The sequence below is a fragment of the Tursiops truncatus genome, chromosome 2 (genome assembly GCF_011762595.2).
Source record: "Tursiops truncatus isolate mTurTru1 chromosome 2, mTurTru1.mat.Y, whole genome shotgun sequence".
In the NCBI taxonomy this organism is placed as follows: domain Eukaryota; kingdom Metazoa; phylum Chordata; class Mammalia; order Artiodactyla; family Delphinidae; genus Tursiops; species Tursiops truncatus.
In genome coordinates this window covers 74111960-74138845 of record NC_047035.1, presented here as the reverse complement: position 1 = coordinate 74138845, position 26886 = coordinate 74111960, and the positions used below count along the sequence as shown (strand labels likewise).

The 26886-nt window shown below is 44.6% G+C and overlaps 1 protein-coding gene across 7 annotated transcripts in view; it reads left to right on the top strand.

The window, feature by feature from the left end:
- The first annotated feature begins 922 nt into the window (after nt 1-922).
- NGDN (neuroguidin) overlaps nt 923-26886 on the top strand; it is a 57629-nt gene continuing 31665 nt past the window's right edge. For 2 of the 7 annotated variants that reach the window (XM_073800639.1, XM_033851311.2), the window contains exons 1-10: nt 923-976; nt 1331-1390; nt 2013-2084; nt 5612-5749; nt 5999-6083; nt 6168-6220; nt 6472-6595; nt 6678-6846; nt 7619-7775; nt 7917-7974. In XM_073800639.1, the coding sequence (XP_073656740.1) occupies nt 965-976; nt 1331-1390; nt 2013-2084; nt 5612-5749; nt 5999-6083; nt 6168-6220; nt 6472-6595; nt 6678-6846; nt 7619-7775; nt 7917-7974 (928 nt within the window). In that variant the 5' untranslated portion in view covers nt 923-964. Of the gene's footprint in view, nt 977-1330; nt 1391-2012; nt 2103-5611; nt 5750-5998; nt 6084-6167; nt 6221-6471; nt 6596-6677; nt 6847-7618; nt 7776-7916; nt 7975-8427; nt 8600-18871; nt 18896-26886 lie in introns of those variants that run through there. The other 5 variants (XM_033851315.2, XM_004319566.3, XM_033851312.2 and 2 more) reach the window with 5 other exon arrangements.

Here is a 26886-nt window from a genome sequence, read left to right as displayed (position 1 = left end):
AAGGCAGACGATAGGAACGATTAATACCCACCCAACTGACTTCATCAGCCTGTGAGAGCAGGAGTGAGCTGACATACTTTCAAGTATTGGGGAAAGATGAGACAGAGCATAACGAAATACTATATATGCACAGGCTGGGTTTAAACCAAGTTCTGCCGGGGCCTGTGTGACCAGGGGCAAGTCACGTAAATCTTAACTGGCTTCATTTGTTAAACGTCCCTCCCTTCACGTCGCCGAACTAGTAGGAAGTGTTGGGGCTGCAGCTGGGGGCGTCTCTCCGCAGCGCCCCCAGGTGCGTATGAGGCGCGTGAGTGTCCTTACTGTCCGTGTCTAAACTGGCTCTGGGCTTCTCTGGCCCAACTCTCCTATTTATAGATGAAAAAAGCTCAGAGATCGAATGACTTCTCCACGATCACACAAGGGCCTTGGGGTCTGTGAGGAATCTAGCGCAGCCCGCCTTCGAACAGCAGCCAGCAATGGCGGCTTCATAACGTGGCCGCCTTCTCAGAGAGATGCCGAGGCCCGTCACCTAGCGGCGGGTTCAGGCAATGCAAGAGAAGCCTCTTGAAAAAGACTCCGGGTACTGCGGCGTCCAGGAGCCAATATGTTCTCAGTTCGCTCAGTTAACTCCTTTTTTCCATTGGGTCTTTCTACCTGTCAATCAATCAGTTGCCGAGTTTTTACTGGCTTAGCTCCACTCATTCTACTCAATTTACTAATAACATGCTTCTTTCCAATAGCATCTTTACGTCGTTAAAGCTCCTCCTAAGTCTGACGAATTTAGCCAGTTCTTCTATTCCATTGGCTGGACCCGGCCCCTCCTCTCGTACATCCTGTTCGGGGCGGAAGTGAGAGACCCCTTATTCCTATTGGCTTAGGTTTGCAAGCGGCGGCGGCCTCTCGTCTATAAAGACAACGTCAGCTCTCAGGAAGTACAGTTCCGGAAGGGGCGGCCTTTGTGAAAATGGCGGCGCCGGTGAGTGTAGTGTGTTTGCTTCTTCGGCTTGGTATTGTGGACGTTTGTTTTCTCCTCAGTGCCTCGAGGCAAATTATTGGGGCGAGGGAAGGGTGGTGATGGAAATAACTCCAGGGAGGCGCCCTCCCTGCCACAGCAGGGCAAAAGCAGTAGTAGGGAGACGTGGCTGGAGTTACCGCTCCTTTCCAGTGACCTGAGAGGCTGGCGGGCTGTGAGGCGAGGCTGCATGTGCACCGGAGTGGGAAGGCAGGAAGTCCGGGGTGTTTGAAGGAGAGAGGGGGCTTTTCCACCTCACATGTTCCGTCTTATAATCCTGAGGAAAGAATGTTTTTTTCTCTTCTCTCCCTTCCATAGGAGGTGCTGGAGTCAGACCTGCCAAATGCCGTAGCACTTTTGAAAAACCTCCAGGAGCAGGTGAGTAATGGCACCCCTTCGGAATAGATTAGTCACGAATCGGCTTTGACTTTGCCGCACCTCTAAACTTTGGTTATTTGGGGGCACATATTTGAATGACCAGATAACAGTAAGAGCAAAATGATATAATGAAAACCTTTTCAGGCTACAATTCAGAGTAATTGATTTCTGCGTCCAAAGGAATACAGGAAACTCCAGAAAAAAAGCATCTGAATCAATTTTCTTTATTCTTAGAGTTAAGGAAACCGATGCCGAAAACGGTGACACGATTTGCCCTTTGGGTGCCCAGCTCATATACGTTTATATAGTTCTATGCATTGCAAGTTCAACCGGTACAAAGCTACAATGCCCCCATCACCACTGTCCCAGCCCCCATCCCCTCCCCCTGGTTTGGTAAGATGGTCTCTTTAGCTTTAAGAAGAGGTGGAAAGATTTTTCTACCTTTTTGAAGAAGTATCAGAAACCATCTCTCCTATACTTTCTCAGAACTGAAAAGATAGTGGTGTACTTTAGGCAGTGTTTCAGATAATTTTTAGGTGGCATTGTTTAGCTTTTGCACTTCACAGCTCACAGAGATAACTTGATGTATTCTAATCAGTGGGTTTATTTGGATTAATTTCAGGTGATGGCTGTCACTGCACAGGTGCAAGCTCTGACCAAAAAAGTTCAAGCTAAAGCCTATCCTACAGAGAAGGTAGGACATAACTGAAGAGTAAGCACCCCTTGACTTGACGTTCTCAACAATTCTTTCCATTGTAGACTTATTGAGTGTCTTGTATGTGCTTAGTGCTGGAGCTTTGAAGATGAATAAGATCCAGTTTCTGAGCTGAAGTCGAGTAGAGAAGGCAGGTGAAAGCAATAGGGATAAGCAGTAGCAGTCATGATGAGCGGCTGTGCGAGCTGAGGAGCAAGATTAAATATCACGGAGCAGAGGGAATTAGCGTGGGCGTCTCAGAGGGGTAACAGGATTGTGAGGAATAAATAGGAGTCAGAGGGATAGAAAGAAACAGCATGTGCAAAGGCACAAAGACCTAAAAGCGTGGTGATATTCTGGGAAAGGAGGTAAGTCGTGTAGTGTGCTTGGGTGTACATTTTGTGTGTGTGTTGGGGACAGAGAAGTAGTCACTCTGTGTGAAGAGCCTTGTAGGCCAACTGTATTTCATTTAATATAAAATGCTGTTAATTGGCGACGTATCACTGACTTACATTGAGTATACAATGTTGCTTGTTAATCTATGACATAATGCTAAGATACCATTGATTTAAAGATGTATCCTGACTTCAGAGATGTTAAAATATAAAAATGATGTCTATCTTAAAATTAAATATGGTAGTTTTCAAATTAAGGTCTTATAGAACCTTCTCAGGGACCATTGAGTGTGGGGCAGTATAGAAGGAGGTCTCTGGGGACTTCCCTGGCGGTCCAGTGGTTAAGACTTCGCCTTCCGATGCACGGGGTGTGTGTTCAATCCCTGGTCAGGGAGCTAAGGTCCCACGTGCCTCGCGGCCAAAAAACCAAAACATAAAACAGAAGTTTATTGTAATAAATTCAATAAAGACTTTAAAAATGGATCACTTCCAAAAAATCATTAAAAAAAAAAACAATGGTCTCTGGATCCCTCATACCTGCTTGAGCTGGAAAACTTGGGTGTTACCTGTTTTATGTATTGAGCTTTTGTCCTAAGATATCATTTAAGCAAAACATTCCATAGGTCAACAGAAATATGCAAATCATAGTAGGTTAATAAAAATCATTGAAGGATTTTTAAGCATGAGATTTACAGCGGATTGTGTTTTAAAAAGACGTGATTTTTAAAAAAATTTTTAAATTTATTTTTGGCTGCGTTGGGTCTTCATTGTTGCGTGCGGGCTTTCTCTAATTGGGGCAAGCGGGGGCTACCCTTCATTGCAGTGCGCGGGCTTCTCAACTGCGGTGGCTTCTCTTGTTGCCGAGCACGGGCTCTAGAGCGCGTGGGCTTCAGTAGTTGTGGCATGCAGGCTTAGTAGTTGTGGTGCACAGGCTTAGTTGCTCCACGGCATGTGGGATCTTCCTGGGTGAGGGGTCGAACCCATGTGCCCCCTGCATTGGCAGGCAGATTCTTAACCACTGAGCCACCAGGGAAGTCCCCGAATTTTTAATGTATCTTCTTTTTGCCTTTTCTTTCGCATCATTCATTTTCGTTCTTTTCTTATTTCTCATTTTTTAATATTCGCTTTTTATTTTGTCTTTCTCTCATACGCTTGTAACCCATTAGAACTTGACAATGCCCAAGCATGTCAGAAGAGCCTATTTCTCAAATTCTTGGCTATCTTTATTCTGGTATCATGCTTTGATCCATTTTAATGCCTTTTTGAGATGGGCTGTGCACGTGTATCTTAGATCATTATATATTTATTCACCGAAGAGATATTTATTAACCTTCAGGATCAAAGACTTCTGGTAGGTGCTTTTTAGGCTACAAAGTACTTTCATATCTTATTTGAGCCTCATAATTACTTTTGGGGGTGGGAAGGAATTACTGTACATATTATAGATGAGGAGACAGAGGTCATGATTTACCCAATATTTGACTGCTAAATGCCTAATTCAAAACTTGAACTCAATTTGTCTGTCTTTAAATCCTTTGCTCATCCTCCTGTAGCATGCTAGTGTTGATCTCAATAGCTTAGCATGTTGGTTTACAGATACCTAGGGCTTGGGTGTTGGAGTCAGGCTGAGTTTGAATCCCAGATGTACTCCTATTACTATGTAATCCTAGGCAGAGTATTTAATCTGTCTGAAATAGGTCTTCCGAGGGCTGTGGACTTTTTCATTTTCGTTTTATGCAGTCACGGTGACTTTTTTTTTTTTCGGTGACTTTTTTTTAATAACTATAGCTTAGGTCTGCTTACACACGTTACTTTTTTTATTTAAAAGAATACACTTATAATTTATGATTTTCTGCCTGTAAGTATAATACTTTTTTTAAAAAAAATTTTTTATTTATTTTTTGGCTGCATTGGGTCTTTGTTGCTTCGTGCGGGCTTTCTCTAGTTGCGGCGAGCGGGGGCTACTCTTCATTGCGGTGCAAGGGCTTTTCATCGCAGTGGCTTCTCTTGTTGCAGAGCACAGGCTCTAGGCGCGCAGGCTTCAGTAGTTGTGGCACATGGGCTTCAGTAGTTGTGGCACATGGGCTTCAGTAGTTGTGGCTCGCGGGCTCTAGAGTGCAGGCTCAGTAGTTGTGGCGCACGGGCTTAGTTGCTCCGCGGCATGTGGGATCTTCCCAGACTAGGGCTCGAACCTGTGTCCCCTGCATTAGCAGGCGGATTCTTAACCACTGCGCCACCAGGGAAGCCCCTAATACACTTTTAATTTTAGAAAGTTTAGGAGATACATAAAATCACAAAGAAGAGAATTAAAAATCAGTGTAATCACCATTCTGAGATAATCACTGGGGTACATTTTTTATTTCGTTGATTGTAAAAGTAATATATGCTTGATGGGAACCCACTTTTTCAGTACAAGCACTCCATTTCTTGCTTTTCCTCATCTCGATCCTCAGGGGTAGCAGTTGCTAATTATGTTATTTTCACATATTTTTCTATACATATAAAATGTGTGTATTATACTTCTCACCTCCCCCCCTTAATTGGAACCACATTATTCACACTTTCTATACAGTGTAGAAAGTGTGTCGACATAGATAAGTCCATGTCAGTATGTACAGGTCATTGTTTTTACCTATATTATATAATTCCATTGTATGGGGATAAAATCAGTGATTGTTTTGGTTAAATTAATTTAAAATTCATTACTGTATGGAGACATTTCTGATTGTCACAGCTTGGGGGATGGCATCAATGGGTGGAGGCCAGGGATGCTGTGGAACATCCTTCAGTGCCCAGACAGCGCTCCACAGCAAAGAATTACCTGTCCCCCAAATGTCAATAGCTCTGAGTTTGAGAAACCTTGCTCTAGTCATTTTGGGGGATACTTTATTGATTTTCCTGCTCTTATTGTCATACAGTAATTCTCTAAGCTGTGCTTCTGTTGTATTAGCATAATTTTCTCTGTGGCCATTTTAGGTACAGCCACTTCCTTGAGACTACTCCAGATACCTTATATGAACTGCATGGAAAAAAATTTGAACTTGGAAAAAATTATCCTGTTCTCCCTAGACTCTCCTCCTTATTCTGTGGTTAAAACTGAATTTGCATCTCTTACTGTTTGATTCAACTCAGGGTCTCAGCCTTTTGGAAGTGAAAGATCAGCTGTTGTTAATGTACCTGATGGATCTGAGCCATCTCATTCTGGACAAAGCCTCAGGAGGGTCTCTTCAGGGACATCCTGCAGTTTTGAGACTGGTGGAGATTCGCACGGTATGAGGCATTTGTCATCTTAGAGTTCTGCATTTCTATATCCTGAACTCCAGGACTGACACAATAGCTCTCATTTAAGTGGGTGTTCTCATGTTTAAGGGAGGAAACCAAATGAAAAAAAGCATTTTTGTCTTCATTTGCTCTACTTTGTGCATATTTTAGGTGCTTTATCTGGCAACTTAACATAGGGACTTTTGGTGTATGCTTAATTTTGAGGAGGACATGTAGTCCTATTTAACCACATTATAGGTTTTGGAAAAGCTTCGTCCTTTGGACCAAAAACTGAAGTATCAAATTGACAAACTGGTGAAGACGGCAGTGACAGGCAGCCTCAGTAAGTGGGGGAAGCTGTAAGGTTATGTGTGGGCCGTTCACAAAGTTCCAGATCTTGTAAAATCTCTTGGGTCTTTTATTTTAGGTGAGAGTGACCCACTCCGTTTTAAGCCTCATCCCAGCAATATGATGAGCAAGGTAAGAGGTAGCATTATCCCGATTTTCCTCAGGAATCTAAGCCTGAATGAGCCTTGTAATGCTCCTGGATCTCCTGGGATTCTCTTACTACCGTTGATTCCCAGCTTGTGCCTTAGAATGTTGAATGTGAGATTCCCCTTTCTCCCTCTTGTTTGTATTCCCACCTTCCCAGAGTACTTCAGCTTTGGATTTTCTTATCACTTGTTTGACTAACGCTTCCTAAGTTTGTGGACATTATGTTCCTTTTGTAGTTGAGCTCTGAGGATGAGGAGGAAGATGAAGCAGAGGAAGGCCAGTCTGGGGCTTCAGGGAAGAAATCTGGAAAAGGGACAGCTAAGAAATATGTTCCACCACGCTTGGTTCCAGTGCATTATGGTATGAACTGTGGAGGCTGCTTCCTCAGCATGAATTGTGTTTCTCTGTTCTGGGATAACCCTTGCTGATTTTTATCACATAGATGAAACAGAAGCTGAGCGGGAGAAGAAGCGCCTAGAACGAGCCAAGAGACGGGCATTGAGCAGTTCTGTCATTCGTGAACTAAAGGAGCAGTACTCAGATGCTCCAGAGGAAATCCGTGATGCTCGGCATCCTCATGTTACTCGACAGAGCCAGGAGGATCAGCACAGGTCCGAGTCCTTGCAGTTAGAAATTGTTTTCTATGCTGTAGAGACCTGGCCTTTGAATGACGATGATTAAGTCTAATTCCAAGAGAACCCACATTATCTAGAAAGTGGAGTGCAAAATTTGGTGTGACGGTTTCTAAGAGTTAGCGGTTTGAAGTACAGAATAGGAACTAGCGGGGGAAATGTCTTTTTTTTTCCCCCAGGGGTTCAGGCTGAGCAAGTGCTACATGGAGGAGAATATATGCAGTTCCACCTAGTAGGATTTTAAAGTTCTGTGTTTCACTATCACTGCTGTTTATTTTCTGCAGAAAGCAAGAAAGTCACGTTTTTATAATGGCATGGAGAGTGCTAGATAAGTTCAGGGAAGAAAAGTAGAAAAGCAGTTATAAGTTGAACACAGACTCATCAACTTTGCCCAGGTGTCCATCTCTGCAGTTGGTAGGTTTGAGTGAGAAGGTTCATGTAGAGGATCCTGTTTATGGAACTGGAATATAAAGAATTTCCTGTTATAGTTTAAGTATTCCTGTGGATGGGCTGTGAGTTCATCTCTGGGGAGGAGGGAAGTTCTAGTGCAAAGAACATTTCATTGAGTATTGAGCATTGAGTGTTGAGCACACAGTATCACCTCACTAAATACTATAGTGACTTGCTATGAAATTTCTTGAGAACTGTCTGAACGTGGGGTGAGTAAACACCTGGGCCCAGGTTCTTGGCTGCAACTTTCTGCCTCTATGGTCTGAGCATGCTGCAAGTGGTGTCTGTGTTTCTCTGGCAGGATTAACTATGAGGAGAGCATGATGGTGCGTTTAAGTGTCAGTAAGCGGGAGAAAGGACGGCGAAAACGAGCAAATGTCATGAGCTCACAAATTCATTCCCTCACGCACTTCAGTGACATCAGTGCTTTGACAGGAGGAACCCCTCATCTTGATGAGGTGAGGAAGTGATACAGTGATGGGAGGTGACCTTCATGCTTTCAGCTAAATGTATGTGGGCTTATTACCGTGAGGAACTTCGGAAGGGACACTAAACTTGGAAGCTCACCGCCATTCCTTCCCTTCTCCATGTGTCTCCAGGATCAGAATTCTACTAAGAAGCGGAAGAAGATACCTAAGAAAGGTCAGAAGAAAAAAGGTTAGTGAATGACTAGGACTTGGGTGATCAAGTGCAGGATGGGGTTTACGAATTGGGATGCCAGCTCCGGATCTGCCATCCTAGGTTTTACCAACCTTTAGGGTATCTCTTCCATACTGGGTGTTAATCTCTTCAGAGGTGGGCATTTATTTTTTTCTTTCCCAAGATGAAAATCAGCATCATTCACAAAAGAGATTTCTGGATTCTATTTCTGAAGGCCCCACAGTTCCTGTTCAGGTTTCCTTAAGTAAACTATGAAAGTGTGACTTGAAGGAACCATTATCCCATTTCAGTTTCTATCCTGCTTCTAGTCTTTTGTCCTGGGAGGATATAGAGAGTATTGCTGAGGGAACCCACTCCTATCGAGCCCTTCTCTCTAGATGTCCTTTTTTTCTGTCCCTTTGGCTTTTCCCAACTGTCCTTTGCCTCATTCTTGGTTTCCCTTCCTTTCAGGTTTTCGGAGGCGGCGGTGATTATGGGTGTACATATTTAATTTATTTTTTGTCATCCTGGGATACTTCTAATTTCACTGTATGTAGGTTTTTTCCTCGGAATTCATTAATTATTTGCTCTGGACATGTGGAAAGATCTTTATTAATAAAATTGATTATACTTACGAATTGAAGCCCCTTTTGCACATGTATTATATGACTGGAATCACTGGGTATGGGATATTTTTGGTGAGAGGGTGATGGAAAAGGGAAGGATGAGGTTTTGGGGGGAATAAGAAAGTTTGGCTTTATATGGTTTTCTTTGATAATACATTTTCACCAGAAACTAAAAATTGGTTATTTAATCAAAAAATATTGAGAGATTAGAGTAGTATAATCCACTCTTTCAACCCCACGTTGCCCCAAGTTCCTGTATGATTTGTTATAATTATAATACAGATCATCTGAAATATATGGATTTTAAGATTTATTAATGTATCTTGCTGGCCACCAGGTGGCATTAATGGCTTAGGAAACCTCCTTTGGTGCTTGACTATAATCAAAAGCTAGATAGAACCTTTTCTCATTACCAAGAGTTATTCTTGTCTCCACTTCTCTGAAAATTTTTCCTTTCTTTCTAAAATAGCATGGACGTAGGGCTGATCTTAGGTCAGTTATTGAGAGTTAGAGTTTATCTGGAGAGAACAGTAGAGTGAATGAGAGGAGTGTGAAGAATCAGTATAGTCTTGTGTTTTTCAGCCTCTTTGACCCTCTTTCAACAAAGTCTTCAGTTTACCAGTGAGCAAACGCCAGCCCTTTTACAAAGAGCTTGTGAAAGAATGCCAACAAGCAGGCAGACAGAAAATTCCTGAAGACCAAGAGAATGAAAACCCCTCAGTCATATCAGCCCAAGTCAGGAGACTGGTGGGAGTTACATATCTGAGATCTTGTATTCTGTTCAGAGAATGACTTCTGTTAGTGAGAGATCCCTCTGGCCTTGGATAATGTAGAAGGTGGAAAGAGGGACGGGAAGAGAGTTGAGTCTAGAAGTAATTCATTGGAGTTAATGATGTGTCATGGAGAGGGATATAATTTGGATCATTACATCAGTAAAACCTAGTTGATTATAAGTCCTATGAATTTGGACTTATACTGGTCTGCCCAGTTGGGGTGGGGGGTCTGTTTTCAGTCAGCTGTAGCTTGGTAGAAAGTAGTTAAGAGAGACAACCCAGTACTATCTTCTGTTAACTCTGTGATCCTGGGCAAATCATGTGACATCTCTGGCCTTTAATTTTCCTCAGCTGAAAAATAAATGTATTAGACTGAGTCTCTGAGATTTCCTCCAAACCAGAGAGCCTAGAGCTGTTTCTCATGGATGGTAACCAAGATGCGCTTACTCCTGGGGCCTCTGACTTAGTCCCTGGCAGATCTGAGTGACCCTGATGTGCCCAGAGCCCTCATACTTCCATCTCCTTGAGTGAATCTAAGCAAAGAGCCTCAAGAACATATTTAGAGATTCTTTTTCCTTTCTGGCTGAACTAACTGGACAAAAGGTTAGGACTACTACATTCTCTTTTTAGGACTAGCTATTGCATTTGCATCTAATTTATTAAGGATTTTTGGATTGTAGGAACTGCCAAGGAAAAGGAGATGCTCTTTTTTTAAAAAAGATCTTAACTTTGTGTTACATCCTGAGCTAAGTGCTTTATACTTAATCCTTGCAAAATATATGTTATCTCTATTTTACTAATGAGGAAACTGAGAAACTTAGGTTATTTATTTGCCCAAGGTTACACGACTAATGAGTTAGAGAACCAGTGCTTGGGGAACACAGAGGATGGAGGACTGCCAAGTGTCCTGGGGTTCATGAACGTCTTCAGGATTTTGTTTTTCCTTTTTTTTTTCCTTTAAAAATGTATTGGTAGGTAGTTTATGACCTGTAGCTCTCCCCTCTTTACTGCACCATTTCTGTTCAAGCCCTTGCCTTCAAAGAAACCACAAGTTCCAGACACTATTCTGGCCTTTTTGTATTATAGGAGTGAACTGAACAGACAAAAATCCCTGCCTTTGTGGACCTTATATTAATTGAATCCAGTCTTTAATCTTAGGAAATCTTGTTATCCCTGCCCTTCTAGATGACAGGCGATATTTGAAAGAGGTTTCCAATAAAAAATGAGTAATCTTGAGAATATTTGCACCAGAGTCATCAAACAATGTTTAGAGTCCATTGTTGACAAAGTTTTGCGTGGATTCTCAACCTGTAAAACAGGCAAAGGCTAGGTTACTGTGGTTGAAGCGAGGATGAGGGATCCTGGAGCTTCGAGTTCTCATGGCCCACTTTCCCCAGGATTTCTGAGGAGCTCCTAGGAACCTTTAGAACTCCATAGAATGTGGTTTAAAACTCACTTTTACAGTAGTAGGGCAGGGCAACTGAGAAGATTTCAGGGTTTCTTTATGGCTGTCGTTTGCTATTCTTTCTCTTATTCCTACTCAGATTTAGTTCTCTGGTTGTTCAGACCACATGAATGTCAGATTTCATCAGTGCAGTGCTAACGGCAGATCACTTCCAACGTTCACTAAGTAACGTATATCATTAGTGCTCATGGGCACTTGTTCAGTTTTATCATGTGATGGTAAGGAGAGTCTTGGGATTTATTATTACCTGTTTTAATTAATTAATTAATTTATTTATTTATTTATGGCTGTGTTGGGTCTTCGTTGCTGTGCGCGGGCTTTCTCTAGTTGTGGTGAGCCGGGGCTACTCTTGCTTGTGGTGGGTGGGCTTCTCATTGCGGTGGCTTCTCTTTTTGTGGAGCACTGGCTCTAGGCGCCTGGGCTTCAGTAGTTGTGGCTCACGGGCTCTAGAGGGCAGGCTCAGTAGTTGTGGCGCACAGGCTTAGTTGCTCTGTGGCATGTGGGATCTTCCCGGACCAGGGCTCGAACCCGTGTCCCCTGCATTGGCAGGTGGATTCTTAACCACTGCGCCACCAGGGAAGCCCTGTTTTAATTTATTTAATCTGTCATTATTAAAAATGTGAAGAATCCTTCCTCCCTGGAAGTACAACAAATACCACGGATCACATTTCTCTCTCCCCTCCATCTGCAGAGCTTTTGCATTCTCTCTGTCATTCTTTCTACCCCATACCCCCAGCCCCCAGGTCTGTTTGGTGGGGGAACCCTTCCCTTTCCTTCTCAGAGCTTGGTGGCTCCCTGGGGGTTTCTAATGATGGTTGGGAGTTGCGAGGAAGCAGCTGAGTAAGGGGCATCCATTGCCCCAGGGAGGGAGCTGTACTCCAGCATCCAGTGGGGAAAGGAAATCACTTGGAAATAAAGAGAAAATCTTTTCTCCAGTACTGATAAGCCTTAGTATTGTCATCTGAGGGGGTGGGAAGAGGGTTTGATCAAGGCTTTTTTTGTCTCTGAAGCTTTGTTTTGTTATGTTTTTATGAAGGCTTGGGCAACTGTCTGTCAGGAGTTCACAGCAGTCTTCATGGCTACTGTATTAGAAAAACATGTTTATGAGGGAAGGATGACTCAATTATGTCCATTTTCAGCACCATGGAGAGTTCAAGCTTTCTCATCTTGTTCCTTGCCTTGGGTTGGTGGAAGGTACAGAGCTAAACCAATCCATAGAGCTGCCTGGTGTAGACCTGCCCTTACGCATAGCGCAGTTTATCTGTTCCATCTCCATTTCTGATTGGTATGGATTGAGTGTGAGTCAGCAGCAGTCCTGAGTATCCCCATCCTCCCTGGGATCTATTAGGTGTATAAACCTCTGATTCATGTTGAGACTTATCCAAGGATTTGGCTAATTTGACAGAGTCATATGAATGAAATACTGCCTTCTGCTCTATTGGTAACATCATTCATATTGTGATGCACGAGGTTTTTAACAGCCCATGAGAAAAACTCTGTCCGTCCCCCGCTCTTCTTTGCCTTCAGACCCTTGAGGAGACTGAAAGTTGCTTTTTCATTCCTTGGGCTTGGCCTCTTTTTCTGCCTCTGCATGGAGAAAGGCATCATTGATCTGGCTCTCTGCCCAGTCTTGCTTTTGTATTTCTTTGATCTCATTGTTCAGAGGGTCTCAGAGAAGCCCCAAGAGCCATGCCTTTGCATGTTTAAGCTATTGATGCTTTTGAAATAACAGAGCGTCGCTGTGTAAGAAGTGTATTAAAGGTCTGTCTCAAACAAATTTGGGTCAATAGGTGGCAGTAGTCACCTAGTCCCGAGGCCCTGACACCCCCTGAGTACAAGCACATTTAATGGCCGTTATATTTAAGGTTGTGAGAAAGGAGGTCACATTGAAATAAAAATGGGGGAAAAGCAGTCCTTTTTGGTGGGATCTGGGAAATGCTGAGCTGTGCTGGGTTACTTCTGTGGAGGTGTTGTATGTCAGCTGTGAAGGGCACTGGCAGGAAAGAGCGGGGCCTCAGATTGGGCGAGACCTAGGTGGGTACTAGGGCTTCTGAGAGCTGGAGTGAGACTGTGTTAAATGAGGACTTGTGCTAGAGTCTAGGGTTGGGGGAGTAGAGAGAGGGAGAGAGGTGGAGGAGGGAGGGGCAGGGCTGTATGAAGGGACCACGGAAAGGGTGGGCTCTGATGGGGAGGACTGCAGTTAGAGGGGGAGGGGTAGGCTGCTGCAATACTGAACCTATCTAATGGGGGAAGGGGCCAGGGAGATATTGGTCTGTGCTGAGCTGCATTGGCTCCCCTCCCCCACACTTCCCAAGGAGCCAGAGCAATGCTGGCAAATCTGTCTTCATGTATTTATTATTATTAAAAATGTGAAGGATCCTTCCTCCCAGGAAGCACAACAAATACCACTGATCACATTTCTCTCTCCCCTCCATCTGCAGAGCTTTTGCATTCTCTCTCTCTCCTTCCCACCCTACCCCCCACGCCCACCCCCCAGGTCTGTTTGTTGGGGGGGACCCTTCCCTTTCCTTCTCAGAGCTTGGTGGCTCCCTGGGGGTTTCTAATGATGGTTGGGAATTTCAAGGCAATGCTGGGAGGAAGCAGCTGAGTGAGGGGCATCCATTGCCCCAGGGAGGGAGCTATACTCCAGCATCCCGTGGGGAAAGGAAATCACTTGGAAATAAAGAGAAAATCCTTCCTCCAGCTAATGAAAGAAGAAGCAGGCGCACACATGCCTTTCAGTACCTGGCATTCCTCCCCTTCCTTACCCTTCTCTTTTCTACTACCTGAATTCTGAGAGGGAAACCCCCCTTGGAATGGAAAAAGCCAGGAGTTCTCTGTCCCCCTCCCTTACCTTGTTAAATCACTGTCTTCCCAGGAGAGCCATATAGAATTTAGTCTTCTAGCCTGCATGTTGTGTTACTGAGAGGCTTGAAGGGCAGAAGCCATGACTTCTCCCTCCCCACCTGCACCCCAGGCTCCCGTGCCCAGGCGGGGGCCTCTTTTGTTGCTGTCTGTAACCCTCCGCCATGCCCATAGGTGGTGCTGCTGTTGCTCTGCATGTAGGGTCCTCCCCAGCACCAGTCCTCCCCTCCCCTGGCGCCCTCCCCCTTTCTCCAGTCCTCTACTGCCTGATTGTTATTCCACCAACGTCTCCTCTACTGTTCCCTTTCTCAAATTAATTTTGTGGCGCTCTTTTTTCCGCAGTGCCATCTTCTTCCCCTCCCCCTTGCTCCAGCTCCCTTGCTTTCTCTGTCTCTATTTCTCTCTCTCTGTCTGTAGGATTTCCATCTCACTCCCCTATCTAAAATCTACAGTCTTCCTTACTTCACTTTTTTTTCTTTATCTCTTCTGCCGTTGGCATCTTTCTGATGACTTGTAATTAAAAGGGGCCATGGGTGAGAGTGAGTTAGAAGAGGACAGGGTTGGGGAACTCAGGGGTCAGTGTTAAGGGCTAGGTGAAGAGAAGGCCGAGGCTCTGGGGAGAATGAGTGGAGAAGGGAAAGTACGCATATCCTTTGCTGTCCAAGTCTATTCAGTGTCTGGATTTTAGATAGAGTTCAGCTGACAAGGGACCTGGTGTTAACCTGAATCTGTAGAATTTAGTTCCACTTGCTGGGAAAATGGAAGATGGAGAGTCACAAGAATTCAGATAATAAGGGCTTCATCCCAAAACTTTTGGTTTAGATTGCTAAGGATAGCTGTGCTTTTGTTATCCTGTATTTTGTAGAATCTGGAGGAAAACCATGCCCTGAAACCTGTCCTGTGGTCCCTTAGGAAATGTCCTGTTTTTGATCTTTTGCGTCCTCAAATGGTCCTTGCCAGGGCAGGTGTGACGCCTACTTGGTGGGTACCCTGGCCCCCTGGTCACTACTGAGCACAATTCTGGCTGTAGAACCTCCTTTTTCTCTTGGGACTACTTCCTCCTCCTATCATTCCATGTCTCCTTTATCTCAGCCAAGTTCATGGGGTTCCCCACTCAGCCATAGCTCCCTTTATTTGTTTAGTCCTTCCAGAATATAACCCCAGTTCACCAGAGAGTACCCTTGCTCTTGCCCCACCTTGCTTCTTAACTTTATCTGGAAACTGCTCATTCATTGTGTTGACTACTACAACCCCTCAGCTAACTCAGCAGTGTTGTTGGTTGTAAAGTTACCCAGTTTCTAGGATGGCTAATTTTCCTCTTATTAAATCACTTTTGTGGATTAATAGCATCCTGGTAACTCCCTGGATAATAGTGCTGAGTCTTCGCCTTGTGTATGGCCTAGGAATTGCCCACAAGATGGATGGTGTGGCCTCTCTTTCATTCCCTGGTGGGAGGAGATCTTCCTTAGCATAAGTGGCAGCCTCAGAATGACTGGCTTCCATTTTCCTTGCTTGTGTGAGTCAAGGCTGACTCCTAGACTATGGAGAGAGGCAGAGCCCTGGAAAGAGCCACAGTGCAAAACACCACATCCTTCACTTTATTACCTGAGCCTTGGAGGTACCTATGGAAACCTCTCTTTTGCCCGCCTCTCCTGCCGTCTTAAGGTGTGTATATTGGTGGAGACAAATGGGCCAGTGGCTGCTTCGTTTCCTCAGCTTATTTTCCTGCTGTCCTTTTCAGAGACCTCTCATCCTATTCGGGGGACTCTAGTTAGGGTCGTGGACTCATGTAACTTAGAAACCTGCTAAGGTCTCTCTCTTTTTTTTTTTTTGTCCACGCTGCACAGCTTGTGGGATGGGATCTTTGTTCCCTGACCAGGGATTGAACCTGGGCTCCCAGCAGTGAAATCGCTGAGTCCTAACCACTGGACTGTCAGGGAATTCCCAAGGAAGGCTCAGTAAATATTTGTTGCCTGAATGGTAGGGACTTTTCAGCTTTAGTACCTTCTACAAGAGTTATAAAATTTTAACTATTTCTTCTCTAGATGCTTACGGTACTGTAGCTAAAATTGTATTGGTTAAAATTTTTGTTTTATTCCACTAGGTGCTATAGGGGAAAGTGGTTTGCCCAAAACTGTACAGATAAGTCATTAGCAGAGCTGGTGTTAGAACCCACATTCTCTCGGACACCTAGGTCTGACTTTTTGTTGACTACCTCGATGGAAGCCAGTGTTCCCATTTCATCCCCACAGTCACTGACAGCTTTGAAGCCAGCAGCACAGTTGGGTTTTGTAGCTAAGCCACCCTCGGCTGGCCTGCTGAGGGCGAGCATCAGCAGTGCGAGAGCTGGGGTGTGCAGGCAGAGAAGGTACCCGACTCCCTGGGAAGGGCTAGCACTCCCCTCAGGTGTTACACAGTCCAGCCTCTTGGAGGGGGCCTTGACAGTAGCAAGGTAGAGAATTTCTGAAGTCTTGGCTGCTCTTGCCCATTCCAGGTTTAATTTGACCTTACTGCTAACTAATATACCCCTTGCCCTAAGCCTTCCCCCGCCCCCCTTAAAAATATTTCAGGGCCGGATAGCACATGGTTGGTGGTGGATGCCAGAAACTCTGGAGTCTCCGTTTTTTGCCTTGCAGCTCATTTGCAACTAACTGTTGGGTCCGGGGACCAACAAAATAATAAAAGGCTCTGTGGACCACCCACCTCCTCCTATTAGTGCTAATAATCCTAAATTTCTTTTTTTTTAAATAATCTTAAAGAATTTATCTGTACTGTAAAGGCATCATTGTGACTTAATAAATGTTCTTACAATTTTTGTTGTTAATTAAAGCCTAGACTAGAAAATAAGCTCAGAAAGCATTCGTGTATTTCCACTAGGACTGAGCCTGTAGCAACTTACTCTGAGAACTGCTTTGTCTCATCTGCCAGCCTTGGGTTTAGCCCCACGGGTGAGATCTGGAGAATAAAAAGCCCTTGAGTGTCTACTTCCTCTTCCCCAATTTCGATTCACTCACTGCTAGCTCTTGCAGAAAGCACTAGGTGGTAAAGAGATCAAATCAGAATTCCTAGCCAGGAAAACCCTGTCTCTTAGCTACAATGACCCTTGTCTGCCATTGCGTTCAGTTCTGTGGCAGTTAACACCAGAGAAGATTCATCTGGCTTCATACCCTCCTTCTCAGTTTCTTTCAGTCAAGTCTTAAGTAATCTATTGCTGATGGCAGGCTTCTCTTGCCCTTTTATTCCCTCCCAAGGCTTTAAGCTCCAAAGCTTCCTAGATGCCTCCCACCAAAAGGGTGCTTTCTGAAACCCAGCCTTTCCTCTCTTTCTCATCCCTCAAGTCCTCAAATTGATCCCCTAATGGCTGTATTTCCCTCAGAGTGTCAGGTGACACCCTTAAAGAGCCTGCTGGGTGCTGCTAAAAATCCCATTCCTCACCCATCTCCCCGCTGGAGCTCCTGGAATCAGATTCTGCAGCCTCCTGTCATCCTAGCCTCCTTTTGTGTTCATTTGGAAGCTTTTCTCCATTGCTTTTGATAAATTCCTGGTGTGGCAGAAGTATCCAGAATTTAGGAAGATCCTATGGGATGAGTCCCCTGTCTCCGGCACCTTTGTTGACCCTCAGAGGGATCTGCTCGTGCCCCCTCCCTGCAGTGCCTCCGTACCCCCCTGCCTGGCCTAGGCTGGGCGGGATCAAATGTGGAAGTCCTCTGCACAGACACTCCAGCCCTCTTTATCCTTCTTGGCAAACAAAGCATGGCTCTGCCCCTGACTTCCTCCTCTTCTCCATTATTTCTTCTCCTTCACCTTGTCCCACTTCTCCCTTCCCTTCATGAATACCCTTCATTCCTCTTCCTTTAAATCTCCTTCTCGTCCACTTGCTCACGTCCACTTGCTCACCGTCGCCCATCTGCACCCGCTCTCTCTCCACACACGCACACACACCCCCACCCCGTCTTTCATTTTCAGTAGCCGTCTTCCTCATCGCCTGCCCATACTGAAGAAGCAGCATGCTATGGGAAGAATGGCTGCAGAGTGGGTCCCTGGTTGTCAGAGTAGGCGGTCCCTTTTTCTCCAGAGGATCAGTGGCCGTCTTTCCCCATCTTGTCCTCAGGAGCCAGGGAACCCCAAGACGCTGGCTGTCTTTGGGGATAAACAGCTCTCCCCTTCGCTTCTCCCGGTCGTTCGGCTCCGGTGCCCCCTTGTTTGGCTCTTCCTGAGTGTGATCTGTCCTTGTTTCTCCCACCCTTTCTCTCGTCTCTCGTCTTCTCCCTCTTTCTGTCTCTCCCCAGCACAAAGCGGCGGCAGGACTGAATGTGTCTGTCTAGAGGCTCTGCCAGGCTGTGCCCCTCACTTTTGCCCCTCCCCCGTCGCCGTGCGTGCTGTTGGGGGGAGGGTTGGAGGGCGGTGGCATGGTGCCAACCAACCCAGAACCATCTGCGGTGCCTTCTGCACTGAGGCGGGCTCTGTCTCTCCCGCCCGCCTCCTCTCCCACTCTTCCTCTCCCATTTTTAATTAGCTGCTGAATTAATTAAATCCCACACGCTAATTAACATTCCTACAGGGAAGAATGCTAGGTCAGAAAAGTAGGAGGTGGTAAAGCTTCTGTCCATTTAGGATAGGAGACTTAGGGATGGAAAGGGGGCTGAAGGGTTGAAGAGGAAAGAACAATCTAAGAGCAGAAAGAAATCTGAGGGAGGTGTGAAGAGACAGAGAAGGGAAATCATGGAGAGTGGAGCCTATTGAAGAGGAGAATAATTAGAATTAGGAACATTGGAGAAATGAGAGTGTCTTGAAGCTTCTAAAGGTTAGAGGTAGAGCTGTGGGTCTCAAACATTAGCATGCATGAATAACCTGAGAAATAATGATATAGAGGATGCTAATTTGCTGCCTTGAACGTCTTCTAAAGAAATAAATCTCAATTTTAATAAGAGTGCTTTAGGTTAGAAATGAAGGAGAACTTCCTCCTTGCAAGTCAGTGACATGCTCTAGTGAAGGAACTCTTTGGGAGATAAATTCTTATCTGTCTAGAATGGTCTAAAGTTTGCCCAAAGCCGGATGAACTTTGAAGGTTTTTTCTAGATAGATACATTAATCCTTAAATGTGTACTGTGTCCTGGAGAACCAAGAACATCCAGGATAGGAAAATTCAGGATTCATTCTCAGTTCCCTTTCCTCCTTGCATTCAGGGTGAACTTTGAGTTTGATCTCTGTGGTCCGGTCAACATTTTCGGGATGAGCCTTCTCTTCAAATCAGATAATTACTTCCCTGGGGTGTTTAGTGCACTGATTCCTAGCTAGGATTTCAAAGAGATGACTGTCTGATGGCTAGCATGGCTTCTGTCCTTGACCGAGGGCTGGAGAGACAAGAGAAGAGCTGCAGATGTATATGGAGCAGAAGAAGGGAGGCTGGGGTGTGCATTGACAAGGGTGTGGTTGGCACTGAGGATTCTGTTAAGGTCACTACTGTGATCCGACCTGAAAAAAAGAGGAACATCTTGCTTGTCATCGTTTTTCTCCTCTGAAAAGTAAAGGGACTATATTCAATGCAGATTGAGACTCCTCCCTGTCTAGCCCTTCACCAAAGAACTGAAGTCTGGGAGGAGTCCCTTGGGTTAGCAGAGCCTCCTGATGGCAGCTATCCCAGTGTTTCCCAACCGTTTTCAGTCTGAAATACACCAGGAGCAAGTTCTATCACGTCTACTCTCCTAACCACCGTTCACTTAGACGGCATTCCCCACTGTTATTCATACCGCAGTAATTAATTCACTCAAAAGTTTGCATGTTAAACTGTGCAGAGTAAAGAGTGTCATTAAGAAACATTTATTAAGCATCTGCTATCTGCCAGACACACTAGGCATTAGGTTTAGATATAAAAATAAGGGATGAGATAGAACTGCTACATCTAAGGGGTTTATATTTTGGTTCAAAGGGGAAATAAAGAATATACAATAAAGGGCAGTAACTCACTTTGTGTGTCTATGTGCAAATGGGTGTGAACTCCTTGTAGCACCTATTCCCTGTGCTGCTTTTGTGTCCTCTTATATTGTTACTTACTCTTTCTTATATATGTGTCTTAGCTGTCCACAGAGATGGGATGCTAGCTCCTTGAGGGCAGAAATCCAGGTCTTTAAAGTGAGGTACACGTAGCACTAGCCTAAAGCCTTACACATTCCCAGCTGTTCGGCAAATGTGTTGAATTGGCATAGAGCCATATATCAAGGTATAATAGTTGCTTTAGAGTCTGTGACATTCCTAGTTGTGGTAAATATTTGTTCTCTGGAGGGAGGACACAAAAAGTTACAATAAGTATGATGATGAGTAAGATAATTATGTAATGCCCAAGGGAGGTCACTACACAGTATAATAGTGCTTAGGCTCCTCAATAGGATTCTAAGCCAGTTCCTAAAGAGGGGCCGGGGCTGAGGAGTGGCAGTGGAGTGCAGAGGAAAGGACATAGGCTTATTTTTATACGTACTGTATTTCCTTTTACTTTTTTATAGACATTTCTCACCATCTTCCCACTCCAAAATTATGGTTAGGCCATTTGTACACATTTGTACCCTGTTTTGTTCACTTAGCATAGTGGTGTATTTTCTTATGCTATTAAAAAATCAGATTAAAAAATACTTAATCAACACGTAATATCTCATCATGGATATACCATAATTTATAAGATCATTTCTTTTTGTTAGACATTTATGATGCTTGCAGGTTTGTCGTCGTATTTTCCTTCTGTGACAGCTACGCACATCTTCATACAGAGTCTTTGCAATTTTCTGAAATGGAATTTCTGGGCCAAAGGATAAAGACCACCATTCTGGTCTGTGGAGTGACTGCATTAGATTCACCTGAAGGAGGTTATGATTATTTTTATTTTTTCTTTTTTAATTTTTTTAAAAAAATATTTATTTTTGGCTGTGTTGGGTCTTTGTTGCTGCCTGTGGGCTTTCTCTAGGTGTGGCGAGTGGGGGCCACTCTTGTAGTTACTCTTGTAGCCGCGTTGCGGTGCGCGGCTTCTCATTGCAGTGACTTCTCTTGTTGCGGAGCAGGGCTCTAGGGCGCACAGGCTTCCATAGTTGTGGCTCGCGGGCTCAGTAGTTGTGGCACACAGGCTCTAGAGCGCAGGCTCAGTAGTAGCGCACGGGCTTAGTTGCTCCGTGGCATGTGGGATCTTTCCAGACCAGGGCTCGAACCCATGTCCCCTGCATTGGCAGGCGGATTCTTAGCCACTGCGCCACCACGGAAGTCCCTGTATTTCTTAAAAGAGTTTATTTTTTGAGTAGGTAAAAAATGTAAACACTACAAAAGGGAATACAATGAAATTTCCTTTGTACCTTTGTCCCTCATTTCCCTCCCCAGAGGTGTTCTATGCATGTATAAGCACATGTATAGATAAAGAACGTTTGTAAATAAAGAGATCATTTGATCCCACCTCCCGGAGATTCTAATCTAGTCTGAAGTGGAACCTTGGAATGTCTCTTTTCCTCCCCTAATGCGTTCTAGCTAACTCTACTATGCAGCCAGATTTGGGACCATCAGGTTAGATGAATTCTTGGGATTCTTTTCAGGTCTAAAATTTAATGACTAAAACTCACAGAATTAGTAATTTAAAAAAAAAATGATTAATGTTACAACTAAATCATCAAGTATCATAGATGCTCTTTGGAATGATCTCAGAGATCCAATTTTTGATACTGAATTTATTATTATTAATACAAATAATGGTCACCATTTATTGAGTGCTTACCTGTGCCAGGCTCTGTGGAAAGTACTTTTTATACATTCTCACTTAAACCCCATAGCACTCCATGTACTAGGTAATTCTTAAACCAAGGCTTTGGAAAGATTAAGCAGCTTACCCACGACCAAGGGACCATTAAGTGGCAGAGTGAAGTTTTGAACTCAGGCCTCTTACTCCAGGCTGATGTTCATTACCCTCTACCTTCCACCCTCATCATTAGATTATACTATGCCTGGTGTTTGGTAACTTGCTTTTTACACTAAAAACATACCTTGAACATCTTTCATTTCATATATAAAGGTGTATATATCTATATATACATAATTTAGTTCATTTTTAGAGGGTGTTGGTCATTATTTACTACACATGAATACATTTCTAAAGCAGGTTTCAAACAATACAGATAAGGGAAACCCCTTTGATTTTCACTGCAGTTCTTACAACCACTATTATCAAATTCATGTATATCTTATGGATTCTTTTCCATGTATTTATGTATGTACAGAAATACATGGTTTTGTGAGTGTTTTATAGTTACTTTATTTTTACATAAATGGGAGCACACTATACATAGGGTTTTATAACTTGCTTTTTTATCTTAATAATATATCTTAAATCTTTCCATATCTCTGCCTAAAGGTCTTTCTCAATTTTTTCACTGCTACATAATGTCTATAGTTTATGTAACTATTTCCCTAATGATGGGAATTATTCTAAACACTGTTGTTGTAAAGAGTATTAAATTATTTTTCTCATAAATGTCTAGAAGTAGAATTGCTGGATAGAAGTTTGAAATGTTAATAGAGACTGAAGTTGCCCTCCGAAAAGGCTAATAAGCCAGTTTATACTTCCACCGGCAGCCTGTGAGAGTGCCATTTCCCTTGCCAGCACAGGACACGCTGCAGCTCTTCCCCTGAATTTGCTTTATGTTAATTGCTTCTTCTGGATAGTCTCTTGCAGAACAAGCCAAATATTGACAGATCTCTTTTGATTAAACTCTAGGGTAACTTTTCCCCTATTATTTTTGACCTCTGTCCTGGGCCTGTTCTCTGACATACATAGACTTTTTTTTTTTTTTTTAAGAGGCTAAATCTTGTGTCTCTTCTGGAACATCCTCATGCCTGTCTGCATCTCCCTCCTGCAATCAGTGATAGGTCTGCAGTGGTTCAGGCATAACCCTGCTTACAGCCAGAATGACTTATCTCAATTACCTATTGGCACAGGGAGAGGCAAGTTGAAGAATTACATAACACTTTGTTTCAACCAACTGCTTATTTTCTGCTTTAACACTTTCTTTGTTTACTAGCTGTTGTTATTCCACATTTTTGTGATCTGTTCAGAATGTGTGGGTCAGGCTACCTTGAGTGGAAGCCACTAAAGGGCGGGATCATCATCAGTTCATCAAGAGGCCTCTTGATCATAGGGCAGCTTTGGCTGGCACCCAGACTGAAAATGGGCCTGCCCTGCCGTCTTTTGGATCACATACACAGGAATAAGTAAACAACAATGAGAAACAAACAATTCTAAAATTAAATGAGAAGAAATAAACATTGTTTGATACATTAAAAAGTTCAGTTGCCTTGGGCTTCCCTGGTGGCTCAGTGGTTAAGAATCCGCCTGCCAATGCAGGGGACACGGGTTTGAGCCCTGGTCCGGGAAGATCCCACATGCCGCGGAGCAACTAAGCCCGCGAGCCACAACTGCTGAAGCTCGCCTAGAGCCTGTGCTCCACAACAAGAGAAGCCACCGCAATGAGAAGCCCGCGCACCGCAACGAAGAGTAGACCCCGCTCAGTGCAACTAGAGAAAGCCCGCGTGCAGCAACAAAGACCCAACGCAGCCAAAAATAAAAATTAAAAAAAGTTCAGTTGCTTTAATAATTATCAGAGGAAAAAGAAGGATGAATTCAGGAAGCCTTCTATTCCTAAGGCTTGATTTTTCTCCTATGTGAGTAATGGAAGAATAAATATGTGGAGGGGTAAGAGCCTCTTGAAGCCCTGGGGATCTGGGGTCCTTGAATAATTTGGAGTGTTTGCCTCTGTGGCCATAGAAAGTACAATTGGGTAATTTAGCTTCCAGATCTTCTTTTTTTTTTTAAATAAATTTATTTATTTATTTTTGGCTGCGTTGGGTCTTTGTTGCTGCACCTGAGCTTTCTCTAGTAGCAGTGAGCAGGGGCTACTCTTCGTTGTAGTGCGCGTGCTTCTTGATGCAGTGGCTTCTCGTTGCGGAACATGGGCTCTGGGCTTCAGTAATTGTGGCATGCGGGCTCAGTAGTTGTGGCTCATGGGCTGTAGAGTACAGGCTCAGTAGTTGTGGCGCACAGGCTTAGTTGCTCCATGGCATGTGGGATCTTCCCGGACCAGGGCTCGAATCCGTGTCCCCTGCATTGGCAGGTGGATTCTTAACCATTGCGCCACCAGGGAAGTCCCTAGCTTCCAGATCTTGATGGCATGAACTGATGAATGAAGAAAAAAGTGACAGTGAGGGATCATTCAAGAAATTCCAGAGCATTAGATCTGGAAGGAAGTTTGGAGGTCGTTTAGCAATAGCAAATGGCTTAATGGGTTTTGGGATCTGAAAAAACCTGACCTTGAAACTCAACTCCCCAGCTGCATAGCTTTTAGCAAGTCACCTATCTTCTCTGAGCCTCAGTTGCTTCGTTTGCAAAATGAAGATAATAACTACTTCATAGAATTTTACGAGGAATGGAAATAAGTATAAAGCATTTCTCATAGTACCTGGCATGTAGAAGGTACTTCGTACATGTGGCTATCACACGGGCCAGCACCCTCATTTGCATGAAGAGACTGGTTCAGGGAGTGACATGGACAGCACAAGTTCATGAGTTGTGAGTAGCAGAGCCAGACCCCGATTTAGATTTCTAGACTTTTAGCCCAGTTTCCTTTCTACCACCCCACAATGCAGGCTTTTTTTCATTCATTCTTTATCTTAAAAAGGAAAAGAAAAAACATGCCACCACCTCCTACTTCCCTCTCCTCCATACACATTCTTCTTTGTTCTTCTTTGTGTATAGAGTGATAATTGGGACAGAAACCCTACAGAGGTACAGGATAGGAGGCAGTATTCAGTTGGAGAGACTTAATTGACCAGCTTATCAAAACTGGCAGCAAACTGGTGATCCTGGATCTAACTCTGGCTGTGAGCAGGGAGGAATGTACTTTGAGTTCCTCCCTTATTTCCAACTGTGCTTGCCGGCTCTGGCTGGCCAGGGCTCCCAAATGGATGAGGCTGATTTGAGCCAGCATCCTATTGGCCAACTCTGTTTCCTCCTAACCAGGAGCTGCTGGGAGGAAAATGTCTGGTTGGGCTCTGGGATTTTTCTGCAATCTGCAGAGGGAAAAAGGGAGGAGGGGGTAAAACTGGAAGGTACAAGGCTGAGGCTCTGGCCTCAGCAAAGAGATGCAAATGCCTGGGAATCCTTGGCTCCCTTATGGCTAAATTCTGTGCAGAGATTGCCCTGGATGGAGGAAGTTGGCCACACTCACCCCCTCTCCTTCCCGACCTTCTGTCGGGAACTGTTGTATCTTGTGCTGACTAACATGGCTGCCAGATCCCTCTTCACTGAGGCACCCTGTGCTCTAGACCTTTATCTGCCTTTCTGGATCATATTTTATTTTTTCATACCACCCCTTCCCAAAAGACCATTTTAAAACAAATTAATTAATTTATTTTTGGCTGTGTTGGGTCTTCGTTGCTGCGCGTGGGCTTTCTCTAGTTGCGGTGAGCGGGGGCTACCCTTCGTTGCGGTGCACGGGCTTCTCATTGCTGTGGTTTCTCTTGTTGCGGAGCACGGGCTGTAGAAGACATGCTCATTTTTATCTGCTTACTTTCCAAGATGAGATATTTAAACTTCACATCTAACTGCTAAAGAGGCTGTCAAAATGTAAGGTACAGGGCTTCCCTAGTGGTGCAGTGGTTAAGAATCCGCCTGCCAATGCAGGGGACACAGGTTCGAGCCCTGGTCCAGGAAGATCCCACATGCCGCGGAGCAGCTAAGCCCGTGCGCCACAACTCCTGAGCCTGCACTCTAGAGCCCACGAGCCACAACTACTGAGCCCGTGAGCCACAACTACTGAGCCCACGAGCCACAACTACTGAGCCCATGCGCAACAACTACTGAGCCCACGCGCCACAACTACTGAGCCCACACGCCACAACTACCAAAGCCCGCGCGCCTAGAGCCCGTGCTCCGCAACAAGAAGAGCCACCACGAGAAGCCCACACACTGCAATGAGGAGTAGCCCCTGCTCGCCGCAACTAGAGAACGCCTGCATGCAGCAATGAAGACACAATGCAGCCAAAAATAAATAAATTTATATATAAAAAAAAGTAAGGTACAGAGTCAAGACACTCTGGTGTGTGCCCTTACCTGTGGACGTGCTTCACCTTAGCTCCACACTGCTGCCTTCCTCCACTTCCTCAGTTTCTCTTCTTGTTTCTCCAAGTGCAGTTTTAATTTGTTGGATTTCTGGTGGGAAAGAAAGTGGCACGCCCACCTCACAGGTCCATTTCTTCTGGTCCTAATCCTAGGCAGAGCCACATACTAGAGTTAGGTAGATTTAGAGAAGAGACAGAAAAATGGTGACTTAGTAAGTCACCTAGCTCTGGTCTGCACCAGAGTTCCTCAAGGTGTGGCCCAAACAATACCTGTTATTACAATCACCTTGGGGAATGGGGAGAGTTGTTAAATGCATATTTCTGGGTCCTTCCCCTGTCCTATTGAATCAGAGTCTCTGGAAAGGTGACCTGGGAATAAGCATTGTAAAGAAGCGTATCAGGTGACTCTTGTGCTTACTCCAGTTGGAGAATCAGGGCTGTAGAGGTTGGTGTTTTAGTATGGGGTGGCCTGGAGTAGGGGACTAAAGTCTGTGGAGGAGGGCTCAGCAGCCTCATTGAGCACTGGTCAGCAGCCTCATTGAGCACTGCTCAAGGTTCAGCAGGAAACATCCCACTTAAACATCCAGGTTTTCCTGAGTGGCATGTTCTGCAGGCAGTGATGGAGACAGGAGGATGTGGGGTATTCATCAGCCCTCTTGCCAGAAGGTAGAAACCCAGCCCCAGGTGATGGAATTAGTCAGATGGGGCCGACCGAAACATGTACCCTTTTAACCTTAGCTTCATTTATTCCAATACTTATTGAGCTCCTCCTATGTGTCAGGCACTATTATAGGTGGGATACATTCTTGAACAAAGCCAAGATCCCTACCTGCCAGAGGCGAGAAGTAGAAAATAAACAATAAAACAAGTAAGTCAGATAGAAGGTAATAAATGCAATGGAAAAAAGGAAAAGCAGAGCAGGGTAAAGGGGCTGGGTGGGGTCAGGAGTCAGTATTAAATGTGAGGTCAAGTAGACCTCCTGAGCAAAGGGCAGGAGGGAGGGCGGGGTGGTTGGGTGTGCAGTTGTCTAGGGAAATGCACCCGCCTTAGAGAACAGACA